Raw genomic sequence first — 25,612 nt, forward strand, 5'->3', positions numbered from 1 at the left:
CGGGGCTGCTCTGCTGCTGTAGAGTTCAGTTCCACCTGGGTCCGTTCCAACCCTGTAAGGTGGCTCTTCAGGTGCAAGGTGGGGCTTTATTGGCATTTTCTAGCACGACTGTGAAGCAATGTCAATACTTACACCATTTTTGGGGGGAGAAGCTAAAAGTGTGCGTGTGCCGGTGTATGTGCATTGCTGCGCAGAGGTGCTTGGCTGCTGCCATGAGCGTGGTGGAAGAGAAAGTGAAGCGTGCGCTACAGAAATGGCAGGAAATACACCCACACGTGGGCTTGTGTTTCCTTTTCGGCGCTGTAAAAGGCATCTTAGCGCCCCTTGATTTCGAACCCCCGTCCCTGAGGCCTTTTCGCATCACTTGAGCCGCGAGAAGGCTCCTTCTCATGGGCGCAAAGGCTGCTGATGCCAACATGCCTGACACGCACGTGGCCTCTCTGGTTCTCCAGAGCTCCGAGTCCAGCATCAAGAAGAAGCTGCTGAAGAGGAAAGGAAAGATGGACAGTCCGTGGCTGAAACCCACCCGCAAGAGGAGACGGAGGAATAAAAAGAAACAAGCCAGTGTGCTAGGTAACTAATTGTGTTTTGTTTCTTAATTACACAGAAATTACCCTCCTAGGTGGGAGGGGTAAGGACCCAAGGCCCATAAGGTGTTGGCTGTCTGCAGAGCTCGCTCTTCCTTGGCGAGGATGGGCTGTATGATCAACCAGGGTGTGAACTTGCATCTCATGGGCAGTAACTCTTGGTGTGCACACTCTAACAGCAGAATAGATAGATATGAGGTGGCTTTATACTTGGCATGCTGGAGGAACATTTTGTTTCTCATGAACTCCCTTTATTTTAGAGTATCCAAAAAAAAGACCTCATGGATTTATGGCTGCTTCTGAGCTAAATGACCACGTGGATTCACGTCTCGTGAGTTCAGGGAGTGTGATTAGATGCAGAAGGGAAAGGCAGAACCACCTCACAGTGATGCTTGCTTGCTTTTGTATGGATGTTTGTCTATCTGAATGGAATGTGCAGGTTGTCTTTGGTTGTATTTGTACTGGCCTACCTCCAGCCCATCAAATGGTGTGGATGTTGTTCACTTGGTCATTCTTGTTTGACCTAAGTTGCCCAGCACTCTCAAGAAGGTTTCAGTGTCCTTTGTCCCCTGAAAGCTGTGGGGTGGGGAGGGCTGGGAGCACAGACTGGATCTGATTCTTCTTCAGGAGATGTAACAAGATGGGTATTAAAAATGTGGGTACTCTGTGAAGTGAAGCTGTGCCTTCAGCTTCATTATTAAGGTTTCACATGTCCATTGCTGTCCTCTTGTGTTTGCTGATTCTTTGCAAACAGACCACTTGCTCATCAGCAGATTTATGGCTGCTTCTGAGCTAAATGACCATGTTTCAGCCTCTGGTGTGTGCCTGGAGTTTGTCAGGGGTTGTCACATGCAGGGACAGGAGTTGGACTCGATGATCCTTGTGTGTCCCTTCCAGCTCAGGACATTCTATGATCTGGTTTGCTCTTCTTCTTCACAAGTCAGCCCCTTTCTCAAGAAGAGGTGGGGACCATTGATCAGAACAAATAGCTAATTCTTCATTTCAGAGGCAGACTGGTTTTCCACTCCCTCCATAAAGGTGGCAGCCAGTCCTTCAGGCTAACACAAGTCTCTTGGCCAGGCCTCAGTGGGAGAAGCAAACCAGGAGAGAAAGTGAAGCCAAGGGAGTGCAAAGAGATTGACAATTCCCACAAAGGCTCCGAGGGGTCCCCGTGCAACCTCCTCCCTGTGCGATCTCTTCCCAGCAGCAGCTTTGTCCATTTAGAGCCAGAACTTGGCTTTTATGTTTTTCTCCTCCCATTAAGCTGAATGTCACCTGTCTTGTCCTCTTGTGACGTACGTGATGAGCTGGTTCTCCCTGCCTGGCCGGAGTGTTCAGGGAGCCCTTTGCAGCAGGTTGGAGACAGGAGGGTGCGCTGAGCCCGGGTTTCATCCCTTCCTTGTGCCATTTCAGCTTCTGCTGCCGGTGCAGTACGGCAGCAGGCAGATGTGCCTTTCAGAGCCAGAACTTGCCTTATTTGTTCTTTTTTTTAATGGTTACCTGCATAAGTGGAAGTGAAAATTCTGTCTGATCAGACAGGGAAGGAAATAAGAGATCCATCATGCCATGTATGCCCAGATGTTGTATATTCATAATTCTGTGTGCATCTCTACTTGTGACTTCTCTGAAGAGCCTGCATACAACCTGCTTGCTTAAATACGGCCTTTACACTTGCATGCAATTCATTTATTTTATTATTATTATTATATTTTTAGCTATGTAAATACCCGTGTGTTTCCATCCAGGTGCTGAAGCTTATAAATCATCTTTGGGAAGCAGAGAAGGCCCCGGCCAAGAGAACAACATGGAATACATGGAGGTGTCCCTGGATTCCCTGGATCTCCGGGTGAAGGGGATCCTCTCCTCACCGGCCGCAGGTCAGTGGGTGCTGCAGGACCACCGAGCTTTATGGGGACCAAGACCCGGAAGCAGGGGCTTTGTTCTACCGGTTACAGTCGGGGTCCCGGCTGCCCCCTGGCGGCTATGGGGACCAGACTGGCCACAGACTGACCAGGACCCTCGGGGATGGGGAACTGAGTGGGACGGGCGAGCTTGGACGTCTCCTTGGACCCCCCCGTTGGGCATCTTCCCGAGCCACCCTTTGGGGTGGCTCGGGAAGATGCCCAACGGGGGGGTCCAAGCTGTTGTCCCCCTCAACAGCTCACCCACAGCTGCTGAGGGTCAGGATGGGCAAGAGATACCGAATACCACAAGGACTTTCCCTCTGCTTGGATGTCTTGAAACAGCCCTTCTCTAGGATTGGTTTTTGAAATCGGTTGGCTAAGGGAAACTCCTTGCAGGGTTTGTAGCCACGGGCAGGATGCTGTGGGGGGGAGTGATGCCATTGCTAAAGAGGATGAAGTTAATCGTTGAAACTTTGCGGCAAAATAACTCTCCTTTCAAAATACTTGAAAAATGGCAGTGTGGTTCCTTCTCAGTGGGATTCGATCCCATAGCAGGTTTGGGTAGGGAAAGCTTGGGACACCTCAGGGTAAACCAATGCAAAGAAAAATGTTGGAGGGTTTGCTTCTGTGATGAAAACATTGCAAAGAGTTGACTATATAGGATTAGAATAGGAGCACAGGACTAGAAGCAACCCCTTTGTCATTAGGCCAGCGTTTAGCAGTCGTGGGTAACGTAGTGATTGAGTTGAATCCAGAAGCAGCACAAGAACATTCATGCTGTGCCCCCATACCTGGCGCTGAGCCCCCTCAAAAGCCGTTATCCACCTTTAAATAGGTTTGAAAATGTTAAATATCTGAAAGAAAGGGATGAGGAGCAGGCAAGAACGTCTCAACATCGTACTGCTGTCTTTGCCCTGGTTTGTTCTCTTTCCAAAATAAATATTTCTTGGTTGGCTGAGACCAAATCGTCCCAGGAATTTTGTTTTCCCATCTGTGTAATAAGCCTCTGCAAATAGAAGTTTGTGCTTTCCTGATCTTCTCTATTTATCACTCCACTAACTGTTCAAATTTCCAGCTCCAGGTGGTTTCCTACAAATTCTCTGGTGCCAGAGCACGGTGTTGTGGGGCGGGTGGGGAGGAGAGGCTGGTTGATAAAAATCTGTACGTCATCGTTGTTCTTCCTTGTTGAGGTTTTCGCAGAGTAAACTGTTCTCAACTTATTATTCTTGATTTCAGCACAGTCATCTGTAGTGTGGCTGGACTTAGAGAAGTACAGGATCCATTTGCAAACCCCAACTGCTATAAGAAAGGGGTCTTTTTTACAGGGTGCAGATAATGCCTTGAAAGCAGAAAGATGCCCCCAGACATAGGTGGTGTTTGATGGACTGATCCTTTTCTCCTGCAAAAGAATTTCAGAGTTGATTTACTGGTCTTCTCTACTCCAGGTCTTTCCAATGGTCCTGAAGCAATGGAAGTGGATGGGCTCCAAGAAGTTCCCCTCTGTAGCTGTCGAATGGAAACCCCCAAAAGCAGAGAGATCACCACACTTGCCAACAACCAGTGCATGGCCACCGAGAGTGTGGACAACGAGGTAGGAGCCTGTCTTTCAGCTTCTTGCAGACTTTCCTGCTGAGGACAAAGACATAAAGACTAAAAAGCTGTGCTGGGAACATGTGCTGGGTCACACAGGGGTCTTTGCATCCTGCTAGCATGGCACAGGGAACTGTCTCGCTCGCTGAGCTGGGGGCTGCAGCGCTCTGTGTGCTTTGCACAGTCGCGAGGTGGTGTGCTCTGCGCTGGGTGGATCCCTCTGCTTGTCCTGGCCTGCGCGGCTGGATCAGGTTGATCTCACTGATGCTCTTCAGGCCAAGTGGGCTAGAATACAATAGTGTGAGCATATCCGATCAGAGGAGGCTCGGAGGTGGTTTCCCCTGAGTATGACAGTGATGATACAAACCTTTCCGTAGCCAGCTCTTGAGTTTTGGGAACGTGGCATGCCCTCCACCTGCCCTGGCCTTCCTCTCTCCTCCTCTTCTCCAAGAGGCTTCTGTTACAAATTTTCCTCTGTCCTGGCAACCCCGCACAGCCCCCAGGTCTGGCTCACTGAAAATCCCAGAATGTCAGGGGTTGAAGGGCCCTGTAAAGCTCATCCAGTGCAATCCCCCCATGGAGCAGGAACACCCAGCTGAGGTTCCACAGGAAGGGGTCCAGGCGGGTTTGAATGTCTGCAGAGAAGGAGACTCCACAACCCCCCTGGGCAGCCTGGGCCAGGCTCTGCCACCCTCACCAGGAAGAAGTTTCTTCTCAGATTTAAGCGAAACCTCTTGTGTTCCAGTTTGAACCCGTTACTCCTTGTGATGGCACTCAGTGCCTTTCAGTCCATCACAGTTGGGCGAGTTGGGCTCTACTGGTTCCAGAAGGGTGGAAGTGGCAGGAGCGACTCCCTCCCAGTCTGGTAAGAGAGGCTGCAGGACAGGAACGTGCTCGGTTGATCCTCCTTTTGCCACAAGGCACTTGGGTTTCTTTTAATCTGAGCTGCGGTCACACTGCAGTGTGCTGATACTCACTGGGAGTAGGACAAGGAGTGAGAACATCCCTAGTTCTGTAGCATCCCAGGAGAAGAGTGGATGAAGGGAGAGAGGGATAATCAGATTTGCAGCCCAGCTCTGCTTCTGTTCATACAAGCTGGTACCTGTAAAGAAGGGAATTTCCGAAGCATGGCAAAATCAGTTCATTGAAGAGAGAATGCCCTGGAGACTTAAAGGAGAGGGGGGCACCCCAGGATTTCTAAATAACCAAAAGGTATATGAAAGAGTTTCTTCTGGTGTACGTGGTGGCTTGAGAGTTCTGTCCCTGGATAAATCAGAGGGACAGCAAAGGCCACGCTTTCTGTTAGATTCCTTTTTGTAATAGGATAAGTGACTCATAGGTGTTATAAGAATATTATATGTGTGAATAGTGGCTTCTCCAGACTGTCTTGTCCTTGGAGAATATTATAAATAATTATGAGCACCCTGCTGCACTCTCTAATGGTTGGAAATTAGCAATTACTCATTTTATACTTTTTTTTAGAGTTTCTAACAAATAATATAGCATGACATAATAATGCAGGGACTTCCTCACACGGACAGTGCAGCTTTTTATGTGTTAATCAGATTTCCTTAGCTCATAAGTAAAAGTCAAGTCAATGGCCCCCTCCTGCCACCCCCGCAGCCTCTGGGGTGTGTGTGTGTCACCGGTGTCACAGCCACAGGTAGGCTTTGCAACTGGAATTTGGGTGAGTTGGATCAGAGATGATGAGCCCTGGTTCAAATCCGTTCTCTTTTGCTGTAGGGGTGTTGATTCTGCAGGAGAAGTGGAGTTTAACAGAATTAGAGAGGAAGTCTAGTTTTGTTAAGGAAAAACAGCAAAGCAAGCCTCTGCTAGCCCAGAGGGACAGTCGGTGGGCGGCGAGCAGGCTCCGCGCTGCTGACTCCTGCTCGTGGCGGCAGTGCACAGTAAACCGGGCGCAGATGTCGATAGGGATGTTTCCTTTCAGCAACCTTTCACGTTTATATTCCTGGATTATAATTGTCCTTTGCCAAGCATCTGGGGAGAACCAAGGTTATGATCAAGAGGAGCTAACAGAACCCAAAGAGCATCGCGTCACAGGTGGCAGCTAGGATGTGAAAACGTCATCGATGTATGAAGCGTTGATCCTTGTAATGCTCATTGGGGAAAAGTGAGCCCAAATTATGGAGCCTGCTGTCTTTAACAGAGCAAGGTGGTGCACAAGGAGGCAACATTTTAAGCCCAGAGCTGTACATTGGGGAAATCCTTTGGAAAACATGCTCAAAATGTGACTTTAGCCGCGCTCTCGTGAACGCCTGGCTGTTCGTTGCTGTGGTCTGGGCAGGGGCCAGTGCTGGAACCAGTACAGACGATAACTTTGCTGGCAGCGAGGAGCAATTATTTTTCGCTTTATCTTCCTGTGACTTATACTTCTGAACAGTAACAAGATTTAGTGCGTATGGTCTTGTTCTCTTGGTCACCACCACCCGCTCTTCCTGGCAAAAGGCGAGCGTGTGTTGTGTGAGTCAGGCCCCTGGGACTGCCCCTGCTTGGCTGCTGCCTGTTTCCAGTTACAAGCAACTTGGGGTCCATGTGCATGCTAGTTAGTAAATGATACGTTTCTTCCTGAAAGAGCAGCTTTCACAGCTTCCTGCCGCACCGCTAATGCTATCTGGCACGCGTCCGAATTACTGTGACAAAACCAGGGCTCATCGAGGCAACGTGCAAAAAAAATTGTCCTCCGCACAGGCACGGAGAGTGTTTTTGGTCTCCAGTAATTTCATTTCCTTTAATTTCTCCCGTTCCAGCTGGGCCGATGCACAAACAGTGTGGTTAAGTATGAACTGATGCGCCCGTCTAACAAAGTCCAGCTTTTGGTGCTGTGTGAGGACCATAGAGGGAGGATGGTGAAACACCAGTGTTGCCCTGGCTGTGGATACTTTTGCACTGCAGTAAGTCCCTGCTCTCAATCTAGGGAAGGGGGGACCTGGCGCAGTAGCTGGAAGAGCTGAAGGTGGAGATGGTACCCAAAGGGGTTTACTGGCTGCCTGGCACCAGCTCCACCTCGTTCCACAGCACATCAGGTGGTGTTTTCAACAGGAATGTGTGTGAGGGTAGCTGCCATTGTCACCTTTACCATCCTGGAGACCCCAGGGGGTGTTACTGAAGGGTTTTCACTGGGATTGCACACAATGGAAGTCTTCCCTTAGGAATTTCTTTGGAACAAGGGTGGTTGGTTTTCTTTTGTTTCTCTGGGCATATGAATCACGTCAAAAAATGTGTTACCTTGGTTTGTAATCTGTGTGCACAAGAGTGGTTCTGTCCCCTGCCTGCTGATGAGGGTTTAGATGGGGAACCCGAGTGATGGTGCTGGAACAGGCAGTGTTGGAGATCTGCTGCTGCTTTTTCCACCTCTGCCACCGAGGATTTTAATAACGTGGTCCAGTCCTTTAAGTTGTCAGCATCCTGGTAAAGCTGAAAAACACCAGTCGAGGGCCTCACAGGGTGATGGGGAGGCTTAATTGTCTGATGCGAGTCTTTGTCAATGAAAGATGCTACGATAGTCTCAAGCATTATTATAAGTGTAATAAATGGAGCCATCCTGGGTTTTCCTGCTGAGTCAAAAGTCATTTAAAAAATAAAATCCTCAAAACCCATGAAGGCTGAAATAGAGTTGATCAGATTGCTTGGGAGGACCGTGAATTCAGAAGAGTGGGTTTAACTGGCCTTTCCTTACACATTCTTGGATCTCTGAGCGCCATCTCATAGTTCACGCAGGTGAAGCTGGGGGTGTTTGTCACTAACACCACAGAGCACAGCAGGGCTTCAGGTAGCACTGGTATCACAGGGCAGTGAATTCTGGGGTACCTTCAGTTCAGTTTGGAGGACTTTGCCAGGAAGGGAAAAGAATTTTAAGAAGAGTTGCCCCAGTCTGAATGAGCAGTCAGCCACGTTATTGGGGTTAAACAGCATATGGGGCTGGTCCAAGCAGAAAAGTCTCATGCTTTAGGTTATATTGGGGTTTGGTCCTTGAATGGTTTGTGCACAGCTTGGTTAGGTAGTTTTAATGCCAGCTCAGTACGCAGGTCTGAAGTTTTCTCTTCCAGTTTTGAGGGCGCCCTTACAGTACACTGGCACTTCTGGAAACGTAAGAACTTCACATGTTCGAGGAAAGAGCTGAAAATTGGGTCTTATTGGTTCTGTTTCCCAAATGCAATCAAAAAACTTGCTTTGCAGTCCCTAACCTAGTGAGTTTTTTCCCCGTGACCTTAGTTTTGTTCTCTTCTAAAGAAGTGGCAGTGCTCGCTTACTGTATTGGAAGCGCCAGGGACAAGAGTGGTGACGAACGAAGTATTTGGGAGATCTGTGGATGGAGCTCATGCAAGGGTAAGGGGCACGGTGACCGAGGTGTGAACTTCTCCTCTGTGGTTTCTTTAGGGCACTTTCATGGAGTGTCAGCCGGAGAGCAGCATCTCCCACCGTTTCCACAAGAACTGTGCCTCCCAGGTCAATGACATGAGCTACTGCCCACACTGCGGGGAAGACGCCTCCAAGGCCAAGGAGGTGACAATAGCAAAAGCTGACACAACCTCAACGGTGTCACTGACCTACGAGCAGCAGAAACCAGCGGCTGTGGAGGGAAGAGCTGACACCACGACGGGGAGGTGAGCCTGGGAGCACCTGGAGATCCCAAACCTCATGCCAAACTGTGCTTTGCATTTGGACACTTGTGCTTGTGGAGCAAAGTGCTTGCTGGTCCTGCTCTGACAAGCCAAACTCAGCTGCAGGAATCTGCAAGCGTGTTTTGTCATGCTCGCTGTCACACAGAATCACATAGAATGTCGGGTTGGAAGGGACCTGGAAAGCTCATCCAGTGCAATCCCCCCATGGAGCAGGAACACCCAGCTGAGGTTCCACAGGAAGGGGTCCAGGCGGGTTTGAATGTCTGCAGAGAAGGAGACTCCACAACCCCTCTGGGCAGCCTGGGCCAGGCTCTGTTACTCTCACTGAGAAGTTTCTTGTGTGTTGGAGAAGAGCACGGCGTAGAATCATAGAATGTGCTTAGTTGGAAGGGACTCACAAGGCTCATCGAGTCTACCTCCTGTCACTGCACAGGACAACCCCACACTTCACACTGTGTGTCTGAGGGTGTTGTCCAAATGCTTCTTGAATCCTGGTGTCCAAATGCTGTCCGAAAGCAGCCACATGATGAGCTGGGGCAGAGGCCATGAAGATAGGGGGGGTTTAGGAGCTAAGCCCATTCCTGCCTCTTATTCCTAGGAATGGAATAACACTGGAATGAGTTCATGTTGCCAGTCTGCTGAGTGACAGGGAAATTGGTGCAGTACCAAGCCACAGCACTGGTGGGCACAGGTATAAAGCGAGGATCAAAACATGGAGAGAAACCCCAATCAAGCCATCCCTGTGTTGAACAGTGCCCTGACTTCCCATCTTGATCTGATCTTGTTCTGGTGGCTTTTATGACTGACCCGATTTTCCTGGGTTTCATGTAGCACTAAGTACATCAAAATGTAATCATAGGGCAGTGCAACTCCTTTTTGGGGCAAGTTCTTTTGGAAAAGGCTGTAAAATATGTTGGCTTGGTGTTTCAATTTCACTTAAGCTTATGTGTATCTAAAATCCATTTCCTTTCCTTCTTTGGCATAAGATACACACTGTTGTGTGGTTTTAATGCTTGTGCTTGGCTGTCTTTGATTTCTTCTCTTCAGTGGCACTGGGACGCGGTTATCAGAAGAAGACAAGCCAGAAAGTTCGGCTGCTGAGGGGTTTGACATGGCTGGCTCTTCGGTTTTCCCAAAGCCCACTACCAGCCTGACCCAGGGACCAGTTAAAGAAACTCTGGAAAGTGCCCTGATTGCCCTGGACTCCGAAAAGTAAGAAGACAACCACTAGGTCTCTCCAGTTCAAGTCGCTTCACCTGGAGGAAATTGAGATTTAGCTTCTCTGCATTTTGGCTCCACTCAGACCTCCTTTTGTTCACTTCAGTCACTTGTCACCCCCAACAGATTCAAGAGAACAGTCATTGCTCTACATGTCTTACTGATTGGTCTGGAGGATTTAGTTTTTCACTGGCCCTCCAACCCCAGCTGTAACTACTGGGAGTTCCTAGTTACAGTCATAGGGCCAGAATTTGTTGCTGTGTGGCACAATGTGGCCCTCATGAGAACAAGGCTGGCTGTGCTTCCAGCTGGAAGTTTCCAGATCTCCTTCTGGAGAGTGGTTCTTGAGTGTTGTTGGCACTCGAGCTGTGCCGTAGGAGCAGACTTTGTCATGCACATGGGGTAGTGGTGGGGTGGGGTGAAATGCTCTTCCGTGAGTATTCATTATGGCTCTTTTCCCCTCTCCTGCAGACCCAAGAAGTTACGATTCCACCCGAAGCAGTTGTACTTCTCTGCGAGGCAAGGAGAGCTGCAGAAGGTCCTGCTGATGTTGGGTAGGTGGCTCCTTCCAGGTCGTGGTGTGTCTGGCAGCGCTGCCCGCTCCTGCCAGGGCCCGGATCCCTGTGTTCCCCACCGCCCCTTGGGAGAGGAGCTGGAGGAGAAAGTCGCTTTTGCAAGGGATGTGTCATTGGAAATGGCTTTGTCTTTCTGTGAAATGTGGAGCTGCTTCCCACCTGTTTCTACATTTGGGCATGGTTTTAGCCAGAGAAACTGTTTCTGTCCCCAAATGACCTACGTGTGATTTTTCCAGTCTGACAGAACTTTTCCTTTCCATGGAATGGGATAATGAGGTATTTACATGCAGGAGAGAGGTAAAAAGATGAGTATCAGCTTAAACTGAGACCTGTCAGCAAGAGAACAGAAAGGAACAGCCCTTCAATACCCCGGCTTTGTTCTGGGGTACATAGTTGTGTCACCAGATGACTTTGAGCTGCTGAGCTTGTTTTTACCAACAAATATTCCTGAGGAATCTCCCCCTTTGAGGGACACAATGTTTCCTTGGGATCATTTCCTTTCCACTCCAGTACTTTGCAGTACATTTTTGGACGCTTTCTGTTCTTTTCATTCATCAGATTCTTCTTTTTTCTTCTAGCAAGTGTTAGCTTCATTGTTCTTGTCTTCAATAGCACGAAAACATTATTCATTGATATTTAACTATGGCCTCATCATATGCAACGTGTTATCATGTCCAGACATCTTTGGCTGTCATCACCAACTGTCAGTCTTTGCACAGCTGTGAGAGTCTCTGGGCAGATCCCGAGCTCGTGGTAGTTGGAGAAGCTCCATCCACTTTGCAGCCCTGTGTTTGCCGAATGCAGCAAGGATTGCTGATATTCATTGCAGTTAACAGTGCTGAGACAGAGAGGCCAGGTGGTACTGGCTTTCTGTTGCTTCCAGCTTGTGTTGCTTCAAACAAAGCAGCATTTCATTTTCTTTTTATCCTTGTATAGTGTTTGTTGGTTTTGTTACGCTGAGGTGGCCTATGTAGAAATTGTCATGCCTTAAGGGTGTTAAATTCCATGGTGTCTCTGAACCCCTGGGTTTGACGGCTGCGGCGTATCCAATGTCCTGGGACTGCGCCGAGAGCTTTCTGGCTTGAATGTGCAGTGAGTCAGGAGATGGGCTGAGGATGGGCTGGGAACCCGTCATTTAAAAGCCTTTTAGTTGAGATCTGATTCTCCTGTTATACTTTAATCTCTGAATTATGCTTGAAATCATCTCTGCTCTGTTTTCCAGTGGATGGAATTGACCCTAATTTTAAAATGGAGCATCAGAGTAAGAGAACCCCTCTCCATGCTGCCGCCGAGTCTGGCCACGTGGACATCTGCCATATGCTGATTCAGGTTTGTCTCCACTTACGCTCTTCTGTACAAACAGTTTTCTGTGTTGTTTTGTCTCCTGCCCCACGTGGCTAAAGCACACTTGGAAATCAGCACTGAAATGTCCCTCCTATTAAAAAAACCCTATTTATTCTCAGGATTTGCTTAGGGAGGAGTAACAGAGGGTAACGTGAGGTCTTAAAGGCTGTATTTCTAGCTGGTTCTCCAAGCAAGCGTTGCTGTTTGGATAATGAGCATGTGTGGCACAGGGAGCACATGGGGATGTACACACCCGAGCGCACCCAGCAGACCATGCCCTGCCCCGGTGCTCTGCCAGGGTGCTCTGTGGAACCAAGACAGATGGGAGCCAGCACACCCTGTCTTCCCTTCGGCCAAAACCCCAGTAACCCCAGCAGGACTTTCCTCTGCGGTGTGAATGTCCCGCACGTGAGAAGGAGAGAAGGGAAGATGCAAGTGTGGCTTATTGTCTGAGATTTGGATTCAAATTGAGGGAGGATGGTCAAAGACAGAGGTGCTCTCATTGGACCCGCTACAAACTGATGTCAAGAAAAGCGTTTTAAAAGCTATATATTTTTTCTTTTTTGTACTGGCAAAAGTGTTTTGTTTACCCTGTGTGACTGAAAAACTTTAAAGGGCTTTGGAGGAAGCTGCAATTCCACGTCTTTGAAAATGAACCTGCTGGGATGTTGCATTTCAGCATCTGCAGTCAGAGGCTTTCAAAGTGCTGTTTGAAGATGCAGCTCCAGGCCTACCCTGCTGCTCTCACTCACTTAGTTAAGTGAAGACAACGGAATGAGCAAAAGGAGCAAAATTTGCGAAATATTACAAACAATTTGAGCTGCGTATCAGTAGGGTTGGTTGGTTTCCAAAATCTTTCATCTTCTTGTCTCATCCCTCATGTCTGGCTACTGCAGTAGCACAGTATTTGGCTGGGAATATACCCAGCTTGTTAAACTTGAAATGCCTCTTCCCTGGTCTGGTTTAAATAGCTGTAGCTATTTAAAAGTAATCAAAACAAAGGCATTCAGTGGGAGGCACCTGGATGCAAAGGAGCCAGCTTCTCGTGCCAGGTGAGCCTGAGTCAGCGTGTGGCTGCTGTAAACTGGTCTGCGCTTCACACGGATACATGCACGCCTGGCCTGCCAAGAATTGTGCTGTTTCTGAGATTTTTCTTCGGATTTCAAGTGTTGGGTGGGTTACTGAGTTAAGCAAAGAGGTTTCTTTACAGCTCCTACCTCTGTTGCAATCAGCAAGTTGTTCCTGTTGCTTGCGATGTTGGGAAGAGCTTGTTTTGTTCATTGTGTCCGCAGAAATGATAGACCAGGGAAAACAAAGCCGCTGCAAAAAGGAGGCGTTTTTTTTCCAAATTGTTACACAAACGCTATCTAGAAAGTAACAGTACAAAATACATGAATAACTAGAGTTATTTAATACCAGCTGTTGTATGCCCTGGCTGTAGAGGGCAGGAGAGCGGGCAAGCAGTGTGTGCTCATTCTCAAAACAGGCGAAGTTGGCCTGTCTTCTTTCCTGGTTTGATTTAATTCCCACCCCCCTGATTAATACGCCTAAATTTCAGGAAAAACCCTTGCTCCTAAACCTCTACTCCACATCCTTCCTCTGCTAAGCAGTAATTATTATAACTGTCCCTACATTTGCCTCGGCCTCTCAACAGGCTGGTGCTAATATAGACACCTGCTCTGAAGACCAGAGGACCCCGCTGATGGAAGCAGCAGAAAACAACCATCTGGAAACTGTGAAATACCTTATCAAGGCTGGAGCACTAGTAGATCCTAAGGTAGCTGTTTATTCCGTATATTTTTCTCCTGAAAAAGCCTCTCTCCACCATTTCTTTCTCGCTAGGTTTGAAGTGCCCAGGCGGAGGGGATGTGGGCTTGCTGGTCTTGGCAAGGCTGTGCTTGTTGGTCGTACCGTTGTAACGGTGCAGGGTCCTGGCTGGGAGCAGTTTGGGGCAAGCACTGCCGCTTTCTACATTAGTTTGTGCCACCAAATGTAGAGGATATTTGATTTGACATGAGGCTGCTGAGTATTAGTGTCACAAATCCATTGCAGTGAATTTTGGAGTTTGATTTCAGAGTTTTCTTCCCTATAGACTCTAATAATGAGAATTTTGGAGTGACATTTTAAAATGGGCTGGTAATTAGGTGCTTGCCAAGCCAGCAAAAATGACAGAGGAAGCTTTGCTTTCCAAAGGACTGATGTGTGGTTACTTGCAGTCAAGCTGCACTGGCAAAATCGGACCCCATCTTTAAACTCTACCCTTTAATTTAAACAATTACAATAAAACGCAGCTGTCTGTTTGCCTTTAGCATGCTCTGCTTGCTTCGTGATCTTGGAAAATGTACAGATCGTTTATTAGTCCCATAAATCAGACGCTATTTGGAGTAGAGGAACCCTCCCCATGTTAAGTTCTTATTGTTACAACCTGCTGCTGTTGGCGCGATCCTCGGCTATCGCCGGCCAGTATGGCAGGACCAGGATGCGCTTGTCGTGGAGGAGCTGGCAGGTCAGGAGGATTGCACAAGGTACCAAGTGCTGCCCAACCCAAGCCTAAAACAGATCCTTGAAAGCCTGGTTCTAACCTGGGAAGGGGGAAAGGGCAGGACAGGTGGATTTAGGTTCATGCCAACCGCTGTGCTGAGTGTCTTGGAGCAATCCAGACACCTCTCACCTGATTTATTCCTGTGGAAGGTAAGAGAACCTTTTCTTACGCTTCTGAAGGTAAAGTGAAGGAAAAAAATCCTGAGCTTGCAAAAGCAAATTAGAAGCCTGAGATCACGTCTGAAGTCTAGACTGGTTTATTATGTTAATTAGTTTCTTGCACCAAATTAGTCATCTTTTCGAAAGCAGCAACATTGCAGTTTATTGAGAAATGGGGGCGTTCGCTGCTGCCCGGGCTGCCCAGCCCTGCGGGGGGATGCTGGGGACCCTGGCGTGAAGCTGTTGATCCTGTTAATAGGATGTAAAAGCCCCGCTCAGAACCTGCAGGAACTCTATATTAAAATATGCCTGCTCTCTGGGGGGTTGAGAACCTGCCCTTGGCTCATGCTCGGGGAGAACTGTGGGGTTATTCAGACATGGCAGGAACGTCTGAGGGTGTAGAACCCCCTTTGTTGCCCCAGGGAGCCCTCTCAGTGTAAACCTGACCCAGGATGTCCCATGCTTGTTCAGAGCGTTGTCCCCAGCCCTGTGCCATGCTGTCCATCAGAAGCTCTTGCCTCTGATGTTGCTTCCAGGGGCTTGGAAGGAAGGAGTAATTTTGGTTTCCGTCTCATTTCCTGGTCTCTGGGCCTTTCTATGCGCTGTGCTCTTGGGATATAAACACCTGATAAAAATCAGGCTCCAGCCAGGATCTTCTGTGTGGCGTGTGTCTGTGTCATGAATCACCACCTGTCCATCTCCACCAGATCCTGCATTCTCAGCTCCCAAAGGCATTTTCCTTTCAGCCTTTGCACTTTTTATCCCCCGTCTCAGCAGAGATGGGCACGCTGGGGATTGCTGTCTTGGGAGGCTCGTGGCCCCTTGTGCAGGACATCCCTTTGCCCTGCTGCCGGGTGCTGGGATCAGCCCTTGTGCTAATAAAACGCAGGAAAAAAAGATGTATAAACAGAGCATTTCAGGTTGAGCCAAGCCCACTTTTCTGTTGTAAAGTACAAGCCCTGAGTGCTTGTTCTCTGGTTGTGTCCAGGACGCGGAGGGCTCCACGTGTCTGCACTTGGCTGCCAAGAAGGGGCACTACGATGTTGTTCAGTACCTGCTCTCCAATGGGAAGATGGACGTCAACTGCCAGGTGAGGCCTTTTTGCGAGGGGCAGAAGCTGCTTTTCCCAGCGACCTGAGTCTCAGCAGCACGCTGTCTGTGCAGTGGTTACTCAGATACAGTCCTGCTGCTGGAAGGGACCTAAACGTGATACGGTGACAGTGCCTTGGGCATGGAGGGGAGGTGATCCCCTCTGCTGACCTAATGAAAACTTGAATTCTGTGTGCCTCAATTTGCAGTTTCTCCTTGACCAAACTTTGCTGGTAGAGCCTGTTTCCAAGGGTGTCACCGTGCTCCTCATAGCAGGGGGTGGTGGGATCACGGATGAGCTGTGGGGTGGGTCAAGCCTGACCCATCATCATAGAATTTACCTGTTGCTATGGGGTGAGGCTGCACGGCATTGGGGTTCCTCATCCTGGGGTAAACCCGGCTCCCCCAGGCTGCTCAGGGAGCTTTTCTAAGAGCTTTTTACACGAGCTGGATGCTTGTTGTGCCTTTTGGACAGTCAGCTGTATCTGAACGCCCTGGAGGTCCATTGCCAGTCTGCTGAGCTGCAAATACACTCCAGCCTGCTGAGGCAAGTTGGCTGGAATCACGCTGGGCTCTGCAGGTCCTGAGGGACCTGTGCCTGCAGTGGTGTGACAGAAGGAGGGCGATGAGACAGACGTGGGGAGGGAAAGGATCTGGGGCTCCCAGGCAAGGTGCACGCTGCTGTGCCTGCCAAGGGGCTTGTAAATCCAGCAGGAAAACGTCGTGTCCGCTCTGCGTGTCTCACCCTTTCCTTTTGCTCCCCAGGACGACGGAGGCTGGACGCCGATGATCTGGGCCACTGAGTACAAGCACATTGAGCTGGTGAAGCTGCTGCTTGCAAAGGGGTCAGATGTCAACATCCGTGACAATGTGAGGTTCTTCCTGGAGTCTGTTTTGGAAGTTATCCGCGGTTTTCTCTTTGAAAACTGAACAAGCCCAAAAAGGCAGATTTCTGGGCTGAGCGTGGGGAGATGCAGTGGTGCCTTGACAAGGGTGGTTTGGAGCAGCAAGTGAATAGTGTCTGCTGGGAGAATTTTCCTCCATACTCTCGGAAGAGGTTTACAAGCTGGCAAGAAATCCTCTTCCTCCAGCTCTTCTGACATAACCCATAGAGATGCTGTTCGTAACGCTGCGGGTTGTGGTCAGCTCTGCCTCGCTCCTCCTATTCCAGCCGGGTCTGCAGTGCTGTCACTTGGACACTGCACTGGGCAGATCCTCCTGAGTCCAGAGTGTCTGCTCCATGTTGATCATGGTCCCGTGTGCGTTGGGCATGGGTCAAGATTGGGGGCATCCCATGTGCCTTTGGGGGGCACGAGCTCATACTCAATGATCCTCCTGGGTCCCTTCCAACTCAGGACATTCTATGACACATTATATCAGCACTGCTCCTCTTCTTTTTTCTTAATAGTCTGTTTCTCATTTTTTCCTGTCTGTCTCTAAAGATTAGAAACCCCAGCAGTACCTGCAAGGCAAGCTGGGAGTTGAACTGGGGTCCTTTGGCCTGTAGATGTGAGATAGTGAGACAAAGAGCAGTTGGCTTCCCTGCATTCTGCACAGAGTTGTTCCAGCAAAGCACCTACCCCACCATCAGTTTCCCCTCTAGTATAGCTCATGGCAATGTATTTCTTTATGCAAGGCTGTGAGTGCTCTTCTGACTTCAAGGGATACAAGCAGCTGGTTTCTATTTGTCTCCCTAAATGCCTCGGTTGTGTCTTGGGTGCTGACAGGGGCAGGTGTTGGCACGTTTGTCTGAGAAATGCTCCAGCTGTTCCCAAGGAGTCACTGTCCCCAGTCTGACAGCCCCTTCTTAGTACGAGCCTCTGTTTCCTTAGGAGCTGAGATAGTTCACAGGCAGCTCCGCGTCTGGTGCTGTTCCTGAAAGCAAAAGTCAAGACAGGAGAGAATGGTTTTTGGGTTGTGATGGCACTGACTGAACACAACTGACTTCTTTGATCTGTCGCCAAAGCCTTTGGCTACTGGTTGCATGATCACACAGTAAAGATGAAAATCAAATCAGCTCAGTCAACAACTTGCTCAAAAGAAAAAGATTCTCATAGCAGATGTATGTATGGCACATCCGTTACCGTACCTGCCTCCTGATTGCAGTCATTAAGAAGCGATGTCACTCGTGCTGGGGAACATCACGCTCTGGGAGAAATGGTTTTGATTGTAATTACGCTGCTGTTAGGCCGTGGCCGATTCGAGGCGAAGCAGCGAGTGTTGCTGTCCGTGACCTGTGTGTGCAGCAGCGCATGGTGTGCGATCGACAGGATCATTTTATTCTCTAGGTTGGTACGTGATGCTCATTAGGTTTTTTCCTAGGTGTTGCCATAATGGGAGGCAGAAGCTGTATAGAAAGAGGTCTCCCCCCTCCCTGCTATATGTCAGTACCTCCCCTATTTAAGGAAGGATCTAAGTTAAGTTGCAATGATTAAAAGGTGTGCTTTATTTTTGCTTTAAAGAAAAAAAGAGAAAAGTTAGGTGATCATCACTATCATCTCACTGTTGTAATTGATGTCTGTAGAGCTTGTCATGGGGAAGGGTTGGAAGAGTGCTGCAAATTGCACTGTAACAGAAAACAGAGTATCATCGCTTAAAATACCGCCATCAAAAAGATGAGTGTTCAGCTATTTCTAGTGCCGCTAATGAGAGATGAGTCCATACAGTATTTAAGAGATGCCTGAAGTTGGATTGATTGCTCTCTCTGTGGCTCGTGGTTCTCTTTCTAGCACCTTCGCGTACCCTATAGCTTGTGCTGTGCTCTTTAATTTTGCAGCGCTGGGAGACGAGCTGGCTTCGCTGTGTGTCTGGGCTGGGGAAGCTCAGCTTCTAGCCCCTTCCAGCACGTTTGCTCGTGTCTGTCACCTCTCTTGTGGATTGATCCGGGTTGTTTTGTGGTTCTGAGACGTGATTTGCCTGCGTGTCTCAGGCAGGCGATGGACCCGTTTGTGCGCAGCCTCCCCGTCTTCGGTGTGCGGAGGCGGCTGCAGTGAGAACTCCCTGCCTGTCTGCACGGAGATTTCCCTGGCAGTCCCAGCCAGGAGGAGCAATGGAGGGAGGGAGACTGCAAGCCACATGTCGAATGCTGCAGGTGTAGCGCGAAGGGTGGTGAAGTCCCAAAGCGATAGGATTTTAATGCACTAAACAGCCTCTACTCTGTTTTCTTTCCCTCCAGGAGGAAAATATTTGTTTGCACTGGGCTGCTTTTTCTGGCTGTGTTGACATAGCGGAGATCCTGCTGGCTGCAAAGTGTGATTTACATGCAGTGAATATTCACGGGGACTCGCCCCTGCATATTGCAGCCAGAGAGAACCGCTACGAGTGCGTCGTGTAAGTTCAGCCCCAGCCCTGCCGCTTCTCCCCTTCCCCTGCTCGCCCCTTCTACCCAGGCCCCTTCTACCCAGGCCCCTTCTACCCAGGCCCCTTCTACCCAGGCCCCTTCTACCCAGGCCCCTTCTACCCAGGCCCCTTCTACCCAGGCCCCTTCTACCCAGCGCTGGCTGGCAAGCTCAGGAGGTCCTTGGAAATGCCTTTGGCATTTAAGCACAAACCAAAATTGGGACAGAGGGTTTGTTTTCTCCATCACCCTGTTCCTAGGGAAAGGGGGTCTGAAATAATGGGTGCTGCCAGAGATGGTGTAAAACAAGGTCACAAAACATGGGGTGATCCTGATGCTTGGGCAGGGGGCTTGAGGGGGTGCGTTCAGCCTGGGCTTCCCAGCAGAAAGGTGTCAGGCATCCTTGATTGAAGGCTTTTCTTTTCACATAGTATGATGACAGGGCTTTTCCTTTGCTTCATCACTACTCTGGATAAAGCCATCGTGTGTACTCACCAAAAGCTGGTGAATATAAACAGGGGCCAAGTCCAATACCAGTTTCCCATGGGACTCTTTCATTTCCAGCCTACTTTCCCCACTCGATATCTTTACCCACCAGAGAGTTTCAAGCCTGTCTCAAGTTAGGCTGGTACCAGGATGGTACTTGTCATGCCTGAAGCAAGGTGTGGTTTGCCCAGAGCTCTTGTGAGTGCCTAGAGCTCCAGTCTGTGGCTTCTGCCAGTGCCCTCTTGTAGAAAGATCCACTGAACCATGTTTAATAAAGAAAACTCGGGTGATTATTCACTACTATAGATTCTTCCTTCTCCCCTACGGGCTGGCTGGAGGATGTGATTGAGCTCGTTTTCCCCTTGCGCGGTTTCTTATCCTCTCTTGCTGTTTTGCAGTCTCTTTCTTTCCCGTGGCTCGGATGTCACTTTAAAGAACAAGGAGGGTGAGACTCCGCTCCAGTGCTCCAGCCTTAACTCTCAGGTCTGGGTGGCCCTACAGATGAACAAGACTCTCCGAGAATCATCTGCTGAGAAGCCTGCCCAGATAGAGAAGGTCGTGAGCAGGTGAGAATAGGCCCGGCTTTGCTTGTGCGTCATGAAACAGAGCCCTTGCACAGGGCAGACTGGGGGCTTGGATTAAGAAAGGACTCCAAATGCATACTTAGCTTTTTAAACTGGTGTGAAGGTCAGTTTGAGCTTAGCAAGAACTAAGCACATGCTGATTCAGACCACGGTTTGTAAATTCATCCTCCAAATGGAAATATTCTCAAGCACAAAGAACAATCTCTAAGTCAGAGTGGAAAAAGATGAACTCTGTTCTAGTCTGAATTGCTTTCAGGCTTTGAATACTCAGTGATCAAAGACAGTAATTCTGCCCCTGGATGGCGTTTGAATGGCCCCTTGTTCGGGGCAGCTTTTCTTCCGTGACAGTTCTGTTTATCCCACTGACAGAGACATCGCCCGGGGTTATGAGCGGATCCCGATCCCCTGCATCAATTCAGTGGACAGCGAGCCTTGTCCTAGCAACTACAAATATGTTTCGCAGAACTGCGTCACCTCCCCAATGGACATTGATAGAAACATCACTCATCTACAGGTGAGGGATCACGTCTGTCCACGTGTTTTTTCGTGTCCTGGTGTGCGCATTCAGGGATGTAGCAGTGCACTGCAACTCGGAACAGGTTGTGCATTCAGAATGGGAATGTCTGGTCCTAAGATTGCCATCACATCCCAGCGAAGGCTGTATTCTGAAACTCCAGCTCTTGCTGTAGATGTGATTCTGCATCTCTTCCTTTCCAAGACTGGAGCTAAGCTCTGTGTTTGCTGTAGCATCACCTGTCTGGTGCTGGCTGATGTGTCTCCCGTTTATGCTTTTCCTGTGTTGTGTATCTAGAAAGTTACTGAGTTTTTGGGAGACCTTCCTTGTGCTGTGTTCCTGCTGATGGCAGCATCCAGGCTGAGGTCTTGCGATATCTGAAGTCCTCAGAGGGCTGGGTTGTGAAGGCAGAGGTGGGGAAACAGAATCATTTTGGTTGGAAAAGATGCTCAAAATCATCAATTCCAACCGTTAACCCACCCCTGGCACTGCCCCATGTCCCTGAGAACCTCATCTCTGTCTGTCCAACCCTCCAGGGACGGTGACTCCAGCACTGCCCTGGGCAGCCTGTTCCAATGCCCCACAGCCCTTTGGGGAAGAAGAAATTGTTCCCAGATCCAACCTCAACCTCCCCTGGCGCAACTTGAGGCCGTTTCCTCTGCTCCTGGCGCTTGTTCCTGGGGAGCAGAGCCCGACCCCCCTGGCTCCAAGCTCCTTTCAGGCAGTTCAGAGATCAGAAGGGCTCCCCTCAGCTCCTGTTCTCCAGCTGAACCCCCCAGGTCCCTCAGCCGCTCCCATCACACTTGTGCTCCAGCCCCTCACCAGCTCCGTTCTCTTCTCTAGGGTGAGGTGACTCCTCTCTGGGTGCAGCTCTCAGGTGGCTGAAGTGACCCTCCCATGCCCCAGCCCAGTTGTGCAGCAGCTGTGGTGGCTTTGGGAGCACTGGGGACACAGCCAGCTGGAGTACACGTGGGGAGGAGCAGCTGGGGGAAACTGAGACATTGTGGTGCATCATCTCCCAGCTCTGGTCCCTCTTTGGAGCTTTCCTTGTCCTTGAGTGGGGAGTACAGCTCCTAGGGCATGGAGGAAGGTTAGGAACACAGGGACATGAAGGTGGGTCAGTATGGGACCCGTTCCTGCAAGCTGAATCCGTTGACGTTCATTGCACACAGAAGTAAACAACGGGGTAAAAATGCCACTGAACCAATGGGGCTGGTTGATCTTTCTGGCTAATGAGCTGCAGCAGGAGAAGGCACAGACGTGTGGTTTCTTCTCTGACCCGCTCACAGAAGTTGCTGTTTGAGATGTGTGAGTGGCGTGGAGTTAACCCCCTGTCTTCTCTTCCAGTATTGCGTGTGTATAGACGACTGCTCCTCCAGTAACTGCATGTGCGGCCAGCTCAGTATGCGCTGCTGGTATGACAAGGTGAGGACACAGAACTCCTTTGGGTCAGACTGGGGTCTGTGAGCTGAACTTTGTACACTTCAGGGTTTGTGATTGTACCTTATAACCAGTTCCTTGCACAACTCCTCTACTTTTTGTTTTAAAATGCCTAAAAGTGATAGTTTCAGTTTTGAGATAATAACAAAATGCACACTCAGGGAAGCTTTTCTAGTGTTATTATTTGTGTTACTGTCATGCCAACTGGGCCATTAATTTTACCCATGTGATAGAGAGCATTTAATAATCCAGGCATGAAATCAGCTTCCATTTCAGAGCAACGTAGAAAATGCTGTAATATGTAAACAAGGGAAGGGTAGTAGGGAGATTTTTTTGCCTGCCTTTATTTATTGTGATCCTTCCAGATGAAGGCAAAGTAAAGATGTTTTAACTGCAACATTGCCAGGAGCCTGATTTGTTTTGGATAAGTCTGCTTCAATCCTCCAGGGGGGTTTTGAGGTTAATATTTGGACGGGTTCTGCTAAGATCAGAACTTCTGTGAATCTCTGCAAGTTTCTCCCAGGGGAAATATTGGCATCTTTCTTTGCTTTGTAGCCATTTTATTTCCATGTTAATAGGTGATTACATCTTTCAAACCTTAAAAGCCAAATTTGTTAAATATGATGAACAGTGCCTATCGCTTCTTTAATCCTGTATGGTTGGTAAATAATTGGATTGTAGTTTTTTGGGGTGTGTTATTTGGTAAAGTAATGTGGTTCAGAGAACTTGAGTCTATTTGCCTTGTAATGTGAAGTTTCGGCTTTATTCCAGAGGCAAACTAAGCATCTGCTTCCCCCCTCCAGCACTGCAAAATGATAATAATGATGATGCACACTGGGGTTTTTTGCATAGGACTGTAAGATTTTGTGTGTGTGTGTGTGTGATGGCACGTAAGGTGATGCCAGGCAGCAAAAATCTAGATGTTCTCTTGCTGTTTGTCAGCTGTTGGTGGTAGTGGTAAGTTTGTCACTGCAAGGGCAGAGCAAAACCACCACAGAAGTTGAGGCCTGATGCTGGTTTTGGGGAGGACGGGGAATATCTTGACCTTGGGGTTCTCTGGCCTGTTTTGACACTCTTGGAATTTCTGCTCCCGCCCTGCCTCTGGTTTGGTGGGGTCACAGGAACAGACAACTAACCCAGTCTTGAACGCTTCTGCTCTTCAGGACGGCCGACTCCTGCCCGAGTTCAACATGGCTGAGCCGCCGCTGATCTTTGAGTGTAACCACGCGTGTTCGTGCTGGAGAACCTGCAGGAACCGGGTGGTGCAGAACGGGCTCAGGTGAGGAAGAAGATCCAAATGCAGCTTGTCTTGGTATCATCGAACAGTTTGGGTTGAAGGGACCTTCCCAGCTCCCCCAGTGCCCCCCCTGCCATGAGCAGGGACATCTTCACCAGCTCAGGTTGCTCAGAGCCCCGTCCAGCCTGGCCTGGGCTGTCTCCAGGGATGGTTCATCCACCACCTCTCTGGCCAACCTGGGCCAGGCTCTCACCACCCTCAGGGACAACAATTTCTTCCTCATGTCCACCCTGAATCTCCCTCCTTTACTTTAAACCATCACCCCTTGTCCTATCATAACAGACTGTGCTAAAATGTCTGTCCCCGTCTTTCTTATCGGCCCCTTCTAAGTACAGAAAGACTGCAATGAGATCTCCCCAGAGCTTCTCTTCTCCATCTGAACACCCCAGCTCTCTCATCCTGTCCTCCCAGCAGAGCTGTTCCAGCCTCGGGTCATTCCTGTGGCTCCTCTGGCCCCTCTCCAGCAGGTCCATGTGTGTCCTGTGCTGAGGACCCAGAGCTGGACACAGAACTCTGTAAGACAAGTACTAACTATCTTGGTAATACCAACAGCAAACTCCTGAGCTTTCCAGCTCTCTGGTCTCAGCTCACTCATAAACCCACAAAACCCAGGATTTCCTGAGATGATACAGAAGCTGGGGCAGGTGCCACCACGCAGCGGTGGGCTGCCACCGGGTCCCTGTGTGCTGCCGGTGGGAATGAAGCAGCAGCAGGTTTGATGAGCTCAATTAATATTTGCATCCTGCCCCTGCTGCCATCACGTGGGAACTGCGGCATTCTTTCATCAGCCTGACCATAAAACACATAAATGGCTTGTGGGTTTGCGTGAACAGCCTAGATGTAAATTCTCCTGTGGAGATCTGTGAAGAAAACAACAGCAGCAGAAACTGCAAAGCTTTAATGCAGAAGATCTTTTAAGTTAGCAGTCTGTATTAGAAATATAGGCCAGCATGCCCAGACTTGGCTGCTTAAAATATCCTGACTCCCCCTGAACTGGATGCCTGAATACCTGTTGGCCTCGGTGCTGCTTATTAGGCCGTTAGGATTTTGGTGCCAGACTAAAAATGCAAATGCTTTGGTTTGGACCTTTGCTATGGAGGAGTTTGCCGCCGCATGAAATGGATCAGGACAAACTTCAAAGGAATCCCCCTGGAAAAAAGGACTTTTGCCAATTTTTTGTAGTACTGACAACACTTCTTTTTGCAAGCGTTGTAGTTTTCAATGACATTTTGCAACATTAAAAATAAGTAAGGAAAAGGCTCGATGCGTTTCAACAGAACTTTACCCCTCTCTGGTTTTCCCTGCCAGGCTCTGGTGTCTGTGTGGGTGTTTGCTTAGGAGCTGTACAGCCGGAGCTGTTGCTTTGGCATTTTTGCCATGCTGAAGTGTTTTTGTGCAAAAAACAGTCCTGCTGCTGTTGGCCCCGATGGCAGAGCCTGAACCTGAGCTTGGCTTCCTGTTCTGGTGGATGAGGCAAAACATGAGGGAGCTTCCGTAAGCCTGAGATAGTGTCAGAACCCGTTTAACATGAGGTCCTGCTTTGCCCCAGTGAAGGCTCCGGAAGCTGCGAGCAAATACAAAATGCACCGCCCCTGGTTTGGGCTGACGGTGCAAGGAGGGGAGGGGTGGGGGAAGAGAAATACTGGGAAAAGCAACAGGGTGAAGTTAAGGTGAGCATCAGATTTCTCTTTATTCCGATAACAGCGCTGCTGAGCGTGGGCTTTGGTTCCCCGGGGAGCAGTGCGAGCCTTCCCCAGCCCTGGAGACTGTTCAGCCTGCACTTAACTCAAGTTCTGGCTGAGCAGGAGGCAGAATGACTTACAGAATTGTTTCTGAGCCTATAAACTCCATCAGTAAAATTCCACAGAGCAGCTATTACACCAAGAAGTTTCAAGTTGCAGCCAGGGAGCTGGATACGATGGAGTCGCTAGATGCACCGGCCTCAGCAGAGGGCAAAGGGATCAGAGCACTTAGCTCAGAGTGTTCTTAGTTCACCGTACACTTGTGATGGGATTCTGGTACCCTACGTGTAAATCATCACACAGAGTGTTCAGTCCTATACGCTTATTTTGAATATTGAAATCATCCTTGTGCTGATGGAAGGTTCTTGGTTTTTTTTGCTCATCTCTATGAAAATTCGCTGTCTTTCAGTGGAGCGCTGCCATTAACGTGGCTTCGTTTCCTCTTTTCCAGGACTCGATTGCAGCTTTATCGGACACAAAAGATGGGCTGGGGTGTGCGAACAATGCAAGACATTCCACTGGGAACCTTTGTGTGCGAGTAAGTTATTCAGCTTTCTTTAGC

The 25,612-nt window shown here is 49.2% G+C and overlaps 1 protein-coding gene across 12 annotated transcripts in view; it reads left to right on the plus strand.

Moving 5' to 3' along the window:
- Positions 1-25,612, plus strand: part of EHMT1 (euchromatic histone lysine methyltransferase 1) — a 113,358-nt gene that overhangs the window by 78,804 nt on the left and 8,942 nt on the right. For 10 of the 12 annotated variants that reach the window (XM_065853573.2, XM_071817512.1, XM_065853576.2 and 7 more), the window contains 17 exons: positions 453-573; positions 2,333-2,464; positions 3,937-4,082; positions 6,850-6,993; positions 8,480-8,706; positions 9,772-9,936; positions 10,414-10,496; positions 11,740-11,846; positions 13,516-13,638; positions 15,550-15,651; positions 16,416-16,520; positions 18,826-18,980; positions 19,872-20,039; positions 20,427-20,571; positions 21,919-21,996; positions 23,175-23,290; positions 25,502-25,588. In XM_065853573.2, coding sequence (XP_065709645.2) covers positions 453-573; positions 2,333-2,464; positions 3,937-4,082; positions 6,850-6,993; positions 8,480-8,706; positions 9,772-9,936; positions 10,414-10,496; positions 11,740-11,846; positions 13,516-13,638; positions 15,550-15,651; positions 16,416-16,520; positions 18,826-18,980; positions 19,872-20,039; positions 20,427-20,571; positions 21,919-21,996; positions 23,175-23,290; positions 25,502-25,588 — 2,204 coding nt within the window. The remainder of the gene's footprint in view (positions 1-452; positions 574-2,332; positions 2,465-3,936; positions 4,083-6,849; positions 6,994-8,479; positions 8,707-9,771; positions 9,937-10,413; positions 10,497-11,739; positions 11,847-13,515; positions 13,639-15,549; positions 15,652-16,415; positions 16,521-18,825; positions 18,981-19,871; positions 20,040-20,426; positions 20,572-21,918; positions 21,997-23,174; positions 23,291-25,501; positions 25,589-25,612) is intronic. The other 2 variants (XM_071817509.1, XM_071817510.1) reach the window with 1 other exon arrangement.

The sequence above is a fragment of the Patagioenas fasciata genome, chromosome 20, assembly GCF_037038585.1.
Source record: "Patagioenas fasciata isolate bPatFas1 chromosome 20, bPatFas1.hap1, whole genome shotgun sequence".
Classification (NCBI taxonomy): Eukaryota; Metazoa; Chordata; class Aves; order Columbiformes; family Columbidae; genus Patagioenas; species Patagioenas fasciata.